This window comes from Euprymna scolopes, chromosome 33, assembly GCF_053919585.1.
Source record: "Euprymna scolopes isolate OS-2025 chromosome 33, ASM5391958v1, whole genome shotgun sequence".
In the NCBI taxonomy this organism is placed as follows: Eukaryota; Metazoa; Mollusca; class Cephalopoda; order Sepiida; family Sepiolidae; genus Euprymna; species Euprymna scolopes.
The window spans coordinates 36,111,177-36,122,283 of record NC_136514.1 but is presented as its reverse complement, the minus strand read 5'-3'; the positions used below and the strand labels follow the sequence as shown (position 1 = coordinate 36,122,283).

At 39.4% G+C, this 11,107-nt stretch overlaps 2 protein-coding genes across 2 annotated transcripts; both read right to left on the bottom strand.

The window, feature by feature from the left end:
* Positions 1-719: 719 nt before the first annotated feature.
* On the bottom strand, positions 720-4,523 carry LOC145258035 (uncharacterized). Its single transcript, XM_080115759.1, has one exon. The coding sequence runs from the start codon at positions 4,521-4,523 to the stop codon at positions 720-722; it is 3,804 nt and encodes a 1,267-aa protein (XP_079971885.1).
* An 86-nt stretch (positions 4,524-4,609) lies between these two features.
* On the bottom strand, positions 4,610-5,986 carry LOC145258034 (uncharacterized). Its single transcript, XM_080115757.1, has one exon. It carries the CDS (start codon positions 5,984-5,986, stop codon positions 4,610-4,612), a length of 1,377 nt encoding a protein of 458 aa, XP_079971883.1.
* Positions 5,987-11,107: the final 5,121 nt, after the last annotated feature.

Genomic DNA, 11,107 nt, shown 5'->3' with positions numbered 1-11,107 from the left:
AGCCTGAAAATAGGCCCAGTGTCAGACGTAACAAAATGAAACAGAACTTACCGTGGTCTTGAAGAAAAAGTTGACTGCCATAGGTAGGTCTGTTGCAAAATTAGTTGGTCTTATTTTGCTGGCATGGGCCGAGTAGTTCATAATCCCTTGATGAGATTAATGTACAGTCGTTGCATTTAGGCTCTGGGAGACTTGGAGTGGTTTTAGTCAATCCTGTCGAAGAATACGACTACCAGGCCATTTCCTGCTGTCTTTTTTCACGACTGTCTTCAGCTAGCAATTTTTTGGTCAGCAAGGGAAATTAAGATTTCCCGCTGAAAAAAAAAAAGGGTTTGGTCGGGGAGGCCCTTTAGTGGCCAATCCCCGATCTTGTCTCATTAGCGACAAGACCAATCAGTGGTCCCGTAACATCGTGTTATTCCTGACACACTCCCAAGGGGGCAAGAAAAAAGTAATCGGTAATCGATTACTTTTTTTTTTTTTTTTAAAGTTATTAAAATGAAACAGATTGTTTTATGTTTGATTTCTATTGAACAAATGAGGCTAATCCCTAAGGATAAGTATTATGTGTTTCTACCACAGAAATGAGTAAAGTTTCAGCTAACAGTTTTAACCAAATCAACAGTATCAATAATTAACAACTAGAAAGAAAAAACTATAATAACATAAGTCAGTAGACAATTCATCTTTAATTGCTACAATGGGGAACTTAACCCAACCTAACATAACATGTTTTCCGAACAATTTGGACAAAACCAAATTCCGGTGGTATCTTGTTCATTAACTCCGACGCAGTTAAAATGATACCATTTGTTGCACTTATCGCAACATACCATTGGAGATGATCCATCATTCTCAATGGAACAAGTTGGGCAGAAGAAGGGACCTCCCTCCTCCACAAACTCTGACGAAGAGGATTCAGGATTATCCTTCATTTCCAAAGGGAACAAATGTTTTAGGGAGTGGATTTGTTCACACCCATCCCTTAATATGCGAGCAGAACGAGCCTTTCCATCGTTTCCGTAGATGAGGTTGAGCACCTTACCAAGACTCCAGAAAGGTCTAGGTTTGTTGGGTGTTTTAATCAAAACAACGTCACCGACTGAAATCCTTTCAGTAACTTGACTGATCATCTCTCTATCTCCCTCCCTTAAGGAGAGAAGATATTCGTTGTACCAAATTTTGCGGAATTTTCCAACAAATTCATCTCTCAGCTGCAGAGAGTTTAACAATTGCACCCTACTCGGGGTGTCAGGACAGAGATCATCGACCTCCATGTTTCCCAATATCAAGCGTGGGCTATAGCCCGTTTGCAGAAAATGATTAGGGGTCAAAGTTTCCAATCCCCTTTCCGCAGAGTCAACATAGGTGAGGGGTCTGTCATTAATGGCCTTCTCTACGTCAGAAACAATAGTTAGGAAGTTGAAATATTCGATCTTCCTTCTACCAATTAATTTGTGGAAACACCATTTCACGGTTTGTATCATCCGCTCCCATGTGCCTCCATGCCATGCGGAATAAAGAGGGATGGTAACATGTCTAATTGAAGTTGATCTGAATTGTTCCTTGAACTCATCAGAAATGAATACTTCTGACAACGAGATACCAGCAGCCAAGAAGGTTTTGGCATTATCAGAATAAACGTAGGAAGGGACACCAAATAGGTTAGTAAACCGGACAAATGCCAGTAGAAAAGAACGTGTGCTCATGTCAGGCAACAGTTCAAGATGTACAGCCCTGAGACTCATACAGGTAAACAACAAGAGATACATTTTGGTATCCTCATTGTTCCCCTTTATCCAAAAATGGCCTGAAAAGTCAACACCAACTTGGTTGAATGGGCGAACAAAATTTGTCCGGTGGGCTGGTAGTTGAGAACCCGAAGGGGTCTGACAAGGCAGAGAATTTATTTTTTTGCATGTTATGCAATGGCGGAGGACGCCCTTCACTGATTGTCTCCCTTGAGGGATCCAAAACCCCATTAGTCTTAACTTGGTTAGGGTTGAGCTAACTCCGAGATGACTGCAATTCCAGTGTGCCTCCTGAACCACTAGTCGAGTCAAATCATGATATTTACCTAAGATGATGGGGTGTTTGACTTGATATGGGTGAATATCAGAACTTTGTATACGACCTGTAGCGCGCAGCAATCCTTCATTATCCAAGAATAATCCAAGGGCACTTACTCTTGGCGGTATAGTTTTACCAGCAGGTTCCCTTAAGTAATTTAATTCGCAGGGGAATTCTTTCCTCTGCATACTAGAGAAAAGCAAAAACTTTGCCCTTTTAACAGTATCGGTTTGTCTATGTTTCAATTTATCGACAAACCGCAAAACCTTCTCCAGCACACCGATTGTCTTCGTCAAGGAAGAGAATTTTGAAATATTAAACGGAAGAATATTCTCTTCCGAAGTAGCCTCATTGGAAAGAAAGCAAGAGACAATCTTTTTATTAGTGTCATTCAGACACGGTAACGGAGTTATTGGCCAATCAACAGCACTTCGATTTGCCCAATCAGGGCCATGAACCCACAAATCGAAAAATTGCCGGAACTTAGCAGAGGAAAGACCCCTGGTTAACAAATCTGCCGGGTTTTCAGCAGAAGGGACATATTTAAATTGAGGTAAGATACCAAAATCATTTTTGATAGCTTCCAACATCCTCTTAATGTCCAAAATTCGGTTTTCCACAAAGAGATTTTTCTTTGTACCCCTACCGTTCAACACCCAAGACAATGCCACCTGGGCATCAGAGACTACAAACAAATTACGGACGTCGACAGGCTGCAAGGCCCTTAACACATTAGGGACGACCTTAAAAGCAAGATAAATTGCCATAAGTTCCAGAATGGGTAGGGTTTTTTTCTTAAGAGGAGCCACCTTTCCCTTTGCGAATACAAGGTGACACTGCGACCCCTGCTTGGCATACAGCGAAAATCCGTACGCAAGTTTGGAAGAATCGCAAAAGCATAAGAAATCAGTAGGAACGTCATTCACCAAGGCATTCCTTGGAAACTCAATCCCACTCAAATCGTTCAACTCACCAGCGAGATTCTGCCAAGCATCGGTGAAATTTTCTGGGATTTCTTGGTCCCAGGATAAATTGTTCCTCCACAGTTGACTGATTAGGATCCTGCCCTGGACTGTGACAGGAAGGAACAACGATAATGGGTCAAAGATTCTGGAAGTCTGAGACAAGATTCCTCGCTTGGTGTTGACCTTAGAATCTATCGCTACGGGTGCCAAGCACACAGAATCTCTCTGTGGAGAATAATGGTACCCTAACACCTTTTCAATGGGGGGAGGAGGAGAAACCAGGGTCCCATCCTCGATCATTTTAATTTGTAAGTGATTGTGGTTGGAATTGCAAGACTGAAGTTCAAATCCAGCATCCATTAATCTTTCTCGTACTGTTTCGTAGGTTGAACAAAGAGAATTGAAATCACTATTGGTAGCGACCAGATTGTCGACATAAAAATTATTATGGAGCACAGAGGAGGGAACATCATCAGGGTATCTCTCGGTATGCAGCTTGATGATACAACTTAAAATGAATGGGCTTGCATTGAAGCCGAATATTACTGTATTGTATCTATAAGCACGCAAATTCTCATTCACCTTCAAGAAAAAACAAAATCTATTTTTATCCTTATTGGTCCTCAGACGGACCTGGAGGAAGGCTTTTTTCAGGTCCCCCAAAAGTACATAATTGTTCTTCCGGAAGACCAGCAAGAGGTCCAACAATTGGGCAGTTAGGTTGACACCAGCATAGGCCGCATCATTAAGGGAAACACCTCCTCGTCTCTTGAAGGAGCAATTGAATACAGGTCGCATCTTGGTGGTAACCCCAGTTCCTTGTTTTATGACCGGACGATGGGGAATCCAACAGTAATTTTTATATTCTCCCGGAGGAACATAGATCTGTTCTATAACTCCAAGTTCCTCGTACTCATGGAAGACCTGAGTATACTTGTCATAAAGACCCCTTTTTTCCAAGGGGATGGCCACCCTTTGCATGATTTTCAAGGCTGGAATGTAGTTGGAATCGACCAGGGACAACTTCTCGTCATCCCACGGTAAATCAACGTAATATTTACCGTCTCTTAAAACTACGGTTTTCTTAAATTTAGTAATTTTATCTTCATCATACGAAGATAAATTTGATTTTTCATCTATCCCTATAGAATCTAGGGATAAGAAATTCTCCACTCCGCGCTCAACGGAGGAGTCTTCGAAAAATGGGCCCAGTGGGTCAGGGAATGAAGACACAGGGTTTAAGGCACCCTCAATTAAATAGTTTGAACACTTGGGCAACGAGCGGACAATATTTTCAAAGGGGGTTATGTCAAGTGGATTTTCCAAAGTATCGGCTTGACCTTTCTCAAAACAGCCCACATTCCCAAACGGGATAATTCCATTGGAGGTTTCCCAAGCAGAACCATTAAGACAACTTATGAGCTGGAATTTTTTCATACGTTGGATTATATCCAACCCAACAAGACCATGTAATAATGTGTCGTTCATACTCTCGTACCCATGACAGAGTCGGAATCCTGCCTCTTTTATATTGGTTGTCACTTCATTAAACTGTGACACGTTAAATTTTAAATTTAAACTATCCGTAAATAGTCCAGCATGGAAAAAGGGCTTTTGCGCCCCATTCTTACTGACACCCCAAGTTCGTAGAGGTCTAGGGTTTTTGTACCAATAAAGGTATTAATGGGCATAACTACAGAATTAGGGGTTAGATTCTCCCGAGAGCATAATTTCCTCAAAATTGCATTAGAGAAAAAGGATTTTTGGCTGCCAGTATCGACGAGGCAGTTAAAAGACACAGGACGTTGTTCTCTCTTTAATGAGACCCTTATCACAGGAAATATGCAGCTGCCATGTTCTGCCAGAATCGTTTTCCCGACGAAATGTTTAAGCGACTTTGGGCACATCGCTGAAAAATGGGACCTTAACCCACAGGAACCACATGCATAAGGAAAACCTTTTATGCCTGGACATTTAGCTTCCTTATGTGAGCCCAAACATTTGGTGCATAAATTTAATGCTCCCGCTCTCTCAAGTCTAACATCAAAGGTCTTATAAGTCGTACAGTCCCTAGCGCTATGGTCAGTTTTATCGCACAACTTGCACGACCTATAATAATTGTTGCTTGGGGGAGAGGGTTTTTCAGGTTTTAATTCCTTCCGAGATTGAAAGGAATTCTTTAAAGAATTTGCGTTTTCTCCCTGTCGCCTGTTGGACAAAATGGCGGACGGTTTTGGCGGGCCAATTTCGCGCCCTTTCCAGGCTGGCGTCGCCATGTCAATCTCCAGAATTTCGGGGATAACTTCCATTATTGTTTTAAGGGAAGGGTACCTTGTCCTGGCTCGGGACATTAATTGTTTACACATTCCGTTAGGAATTCGTTTTAATACAATGTGAGCGACAAGCTCGCCTGAAACCGAGCCGTCTACAAAAAAATCTCCCTCGAAGGAGTTGTCCAGCTCGACCAGGTCGGCCTTGACTCTATCAATATAGTTCCTTAGAAGAGAAGGGTCCCCTATAGTATCTGTGGAAGAAAGCATTTCTTCAAAAATTTTATTTTTTATATCGGCAGGGTTGTAGAATTTTTCCCTTAAAATATTTATAGCTTTCAGATAGTTTTCCGGCTTGATATCAAGTTCGGACACCATCTCGAAAGCTTTTCCGCCTAGCTTCGTTTTTAACAACAGAAGCTTATCAGAATCATCGTCCAACGACGATGTATAAAATTCGAATCTCTTCAGAAAAGTTCTAAAAGAGAATTTATTCCCTGGAGGGTTATCCATGAATGTCGGACAATCTACCTCCAACTTAATTATAGGGGATTTCCCTTTCTTCCCATCTCCTCTCATTGTTGGTGCTTCGAATTCCAGAAGCGTTTCACGAACCGAGACAGTAAACGCGTGGTCTTCGTCACATATCTCAGCTCGTTCCTCAGCGAGACATTTAGTCATAATTTGGTTGACTAGACTTTCACAGTCTAGCAGCCATCTTTTTACGTCAGAAACACTACAGGCTATTAGTCTAGGAGAAGCGTCATGGGTAAGTCTCTCTACCGTAGTAGTTATCCTGACTCTCTTAGCCGCCAGGCTGGCCTCAAGCTCCTTGCGAGACGGAGACATTTTGGAAAGGGAGAATCCTTCTAGACCGAAACCAAAAAACAAAACTCCCTTTTTTTTACGGATAAATAATGATGTCAAGTTTACGAACAAATAGTGGTAGAACACAATGTTTAAATTAGAAAAGGAGGAATCCTTCTAGACCGAAACCAAAAGTAAATTTTTTTTTACAACCACCGAAACTAAGAAATTTATCATAACATGGAAGAAACACATAAAAATAGAAGGAAATATCTTATCTTACTATTAATTTAATTTGTTTTGTTTTTTTTTACTTATATATATATATACTTCGAATTAATGATTCCTCTTTGTTTTAAAAATGTTAGTTAAACCAAGAAGCAGCCTATTAATTAAACAAAGGCAACAAACGAATTATCGTACTCAGCTAATAATATTTTTTTGTTATTGAATTAGAAGGTACTATTTTTTTGTTATTGAATTAGAAGGTACTAGGAATCATTAAAACAACTAATTTTGCAAAATGCTATGTGAGAAAACTCTCTCATAGCCTGAAAATAGGCCCAGTGTCAGACGTAACAAAATGAAACAGAACTTACCGTGGTCTTGAAGAAAAAGTTGACTGCCATAGGTAGGTCTGTTGCAAAATTAGTTGGTCTTATTTTGCTGGCATGGGCCGAGTAGTTCATAATCCCTTGATGAGATTAATGTACAGTCGTTGCATTTAGGCTCTGGGAGACTTGGAGTGGTTTTAGTCAATCCTGTCGAAGAATACGACTACCAGGCCATTTCCTGCTGTCTTTTTTCACGACTGTCTTCAGCTAGCAATTTTTTGGTCAGCAAGGGAAATTAAGATTTCCCGCTGAAAAAAAAAAGGGTTTGGTCGGGGAGGCCCTTTAGTGGCCAATCCCCGATCTTGTCTCATTAGCGACAAGACCAATCAGTGGTCCCGTAACATCGTGTTATTCCTGACAAACTCGACCGTTTTTCTCAGGTTGAATTCAAGTTTCACGATTTTTTATATTTTTTATTGCTAGCTGGAAGCACAGAATTTTTACAAAACATGTTAGAAATTATTTTTTTTATTTCTATTTCTAACGCACCTCTCTTTTCTTGGTTCCTTGTTATCCGAACATTGTTCGGATAACAAGGAAATTAGATAAAAATTAATTCATTATTTGCATAGTCTGCGGCAAATTCGTATTTAGTTAATACCACCTCTTCAATTACTTCATTTCTACAGTATGATTGTTATTTTCAAAACTAATTACTAGACCGTTGAATTGTTCTTCTACATTATTATCTTCCCAGATATGTAAAATACTCCTACCTATGATACTGCTTAACAAAATATCCCTAATTTCTACATGATCTGGGAACTTCTCTATCAATAGGTCATTTGGAAGAGATGGATGATTTCTTTCTAGTTTTTTAAATTCTAATTCTAATTGTTTTCTATGTTTATCGGAAATTCTTTTCTTAACAGTTTTATTTAATGTTTTTTTATATTGTGTATTTACTTTATGGTCTTCTGTGCTCTGTTTAATTGCTAAACTTCTTAATTTATCCTGAAATTCTACATCTATTTTTTCGCCCTGGAAGACATCTAAAACCTTATTTCTATTTGCTTTGATGAGATTGTTAATTGTAAAAGTATCTAAAGTAGATGAGGACTGTTTCCTACCACTATACTCACCAAAGACACTTTCTGCTTCCATAGTGTGTAACCTAGCTGAGGTCAGAGCATCCGTTCTTAATTTATCTACCCTAGAAAAACTAACTGTATACTGCCTTTGGATGACACCGATGATAGCTTCTAAAGACTTTTTCATCATCAACGTAAACAAGTCACAATATTGGGAAGGAGGACGCCTCATCAATTTACCTAAATCCTCATCCAAGTCAATTGGATTCCCCAAAAAAATCAATAGTTCTTTCTAACACTTTTATGGGATCTTGAACTAAAATCTTTAACTGATCAACTACACCTTCCACTATCTGGATCCCATCTGTGAATGTGTGACACTTACGTCACCCGCGCGTCGTCCAGTGGTGGAATGACCCCGGTTGTTGGTTTTGATGTTTCCTCAGCGATGATGTCACGGCCGGTTTCCTAAAACAGACTTGTCATGCAAAAACAATTGAAGGGACCAAGTCAATAAGCGTTTCTTTTTGTTTAAACTTCTTTGTATTCAATCAGGGTACAATCGCAGTTAGCTGTTTAGTTAGGGACTGGCCACTTGTTAACTACGAGGTTTTCTCTTCTCTCTCTCCGACAGACAACTCAATTATCTACGTGACAGGGTCAATCGATGGGGGAATCTTCGTTCGTCGGACCCAAGGAAGCAAAGCTCTCTCTCTTACTCTGACTCTGTGTCTGACTCTGACTCTCAATCTCTTAAGGCTCGCTGCTTATATTGTGGGGGCGTGGACTGGGTCTCTTCCCGTTTCAGGTCGTTGGCCAATCAGAATTAAGGGATCACTGTCCGTCAAATCTTCGCCAGGCGGCCTATACCCAAAAAAGGAGCTGTCTTTTCTTTCTCTGTTGGCATTCGGGTGTTCTCTAATGGAACTTGACAGGCCGTAAAAACAGAGGTGCCCAACTTAATTATTTTTGAGAGGACATAAAAGCAGCTGAATCCGATTCCACAAAGGCCACGCGTCTTTTCAATAGGGTCACTTGTCGCCTCGCTGTTCGGCGACTGTTTGCTTTGTAGATCGGAATTTCATTGGTATCCTCGCCACCCACGGGCTGTCATGGGCAATTTAACGTCATCACGTTCTTCCACCATAAGCTACGATCTTATCTTTTTTTCTCTTCCTTTCGTCGTTTACAGCTGCCTGTTTTCCCTTTCTTTTTCCACGGGTTCACCGCTACTCTTGGCCTTTTGGTCAGGATCAAAGTGCAGCATCTGTTCTTCGGATGCCGCACTTCCATTTCTTGTTCTCTTTCGGTGGAGGAGAAATCCTTCACGACTGGGACAATTCTTATTTTTGTACCCTTGAGCGTCTCTCAAATGTATACTGATCTTTCAAGGATGTGTAAAAAGTTTTCATCCAAGGACCTGAAAGAAGCTTACCTATAACACCTAAAACCTGTAACTCTAAGTATGCTACTTCATTCCCAAAGGCAGATTCTAAATTTTTGCACAAAGATTTAGAATTCCTAAAACGCCTTAAAAATGCTAAAAAGTCTTCTCTATGTGTAAAGTAAACCAAAGCTAAATGAAAAATTATATTAATTCTATTACCTCTATATCTAGGAACTACCTTAGTTGAAAATTTATCTCCTAAGAAATCCTTAAACTCTTTAATTAAACCTAAAGTATTATTATATCTAAGAGAAGACATTTTCATAGTTATCTGATGTCCTATACAATCCTTGCCACTAAGGACTAATTCACTAACACTAGCATCCTCAAAATGCTTCAATTGCATACATACCTCCTTTGTAATTGCTTCCAAAGGATGTATGTTGCAATTGAGCTCTATTAATTGCTTTTCCCATTGCAATTCTAATATTTCTACAGTACGGTGATTGACAGCTGCTCTGTCTGTCAAACACGAGCCAATTTTTTCAATTAATTTATTTTTTATGCTAATTGCTGGTTCACCAAAAATTTTAGAGTGTACCTGAGCCAATTTACTAATGCAGTCATTGATGTGAGTTGCATAGTCCTTTGCATAACCACCAGGTACACTCTGGACGGCTATGACATGGGTTGACTGAGGCGTTGTCAACATGGCATTATTAATATGTTCGCCATCCTTCGTGGTGGCGTCAAAAATCAAAGTACACGCATCAGAGTTAAGGATTTTATCCACAGTCATATAGTCTGCAATAAAACTTAACTCTGCTGGCATCTTAAATACTGTAGCTGCTGAAAAATTTTTACATTTTTCATTTAAAAATTTACATAGAGAATTTACCAAATGTGGCAAATTCTTTGTTGCCACATTATGCATTTTACATATATAAAATAAAAATTCTGGAAAAATACTTAGTTTTGTTTTTTGTAGCTTTTTTTTAAAAATCTGTCTGTGTTGAAGTACTTTTAAAGGTTCTCGTGGTGCTAGTACTACTGGTGGTGGTAGAGGGACTACTGGTGGTGGTGGTAAAGGTAGTACTGGTGGTGGTGGTGGTAGAGGGACTACTGGTGGTGGTGGTAGAGGTAGTACTGGTGGTGGTGGTGGTAGAGGGACTACTGGTGGTGGTGGTAGAGGGACTACTGGTGGTGGTGGTGGTGGTAGAGGGACTACTGGTGGTGGTAGAGGACTCTTGGTAGAACGGAGTATGCACAGGTTCGTTGCATAAACTAATGAACTTTGCAGACTTTGATGGGAAGAAAAATCTCTTGTATTTCTTCATTTTTTGGCAAACATAGGCAACCTTATGAAATGGAATTACAGGAAAACCATTTTCTACATTTATGCTAGTTGCCCACTCTGATATCTCCTTCAGTGGAAGATGTTGAATTACTACCTTGTAAAGTAAGTGGCCACACAAAACTGGCACATTTCCTTCAAAATTTTCAAAATTCATTAAAATGGAGTTCATTAATGAAGGTTTTTTATCCTGAAAATATATAGAAAAAGAATTCCTATCAAACTTGGAACTTAATTTTTCAGATTATATAAAATTTGAGTATCGAAACAATTTCAGTAATCCCAAAAAGCAAATGCTACAAACAAAAAGTTATTAGAATCATTACATTTTGAGTTTCTAACTTGTCAAAAAACATAAAAAATGTTATCAAAGGCAAGATAAGTTATTTTTCTACCAAACTGGATATATTTTTTTGTGTTTCTATTCAATGTAACAGTATTTTGTCTATATATTGAATAAAAACGCCAAAAATATATCCAGTTTGGTAGAAAAGTAAATTATCTTGCCTTTGATAACATTTATTTGTTATGTATTTGTTTTAGACCACTTTTTAATACAAACGTAATAACTTTTACTTTACTGTCGAAACTGTCTGCAATAAACTTTGT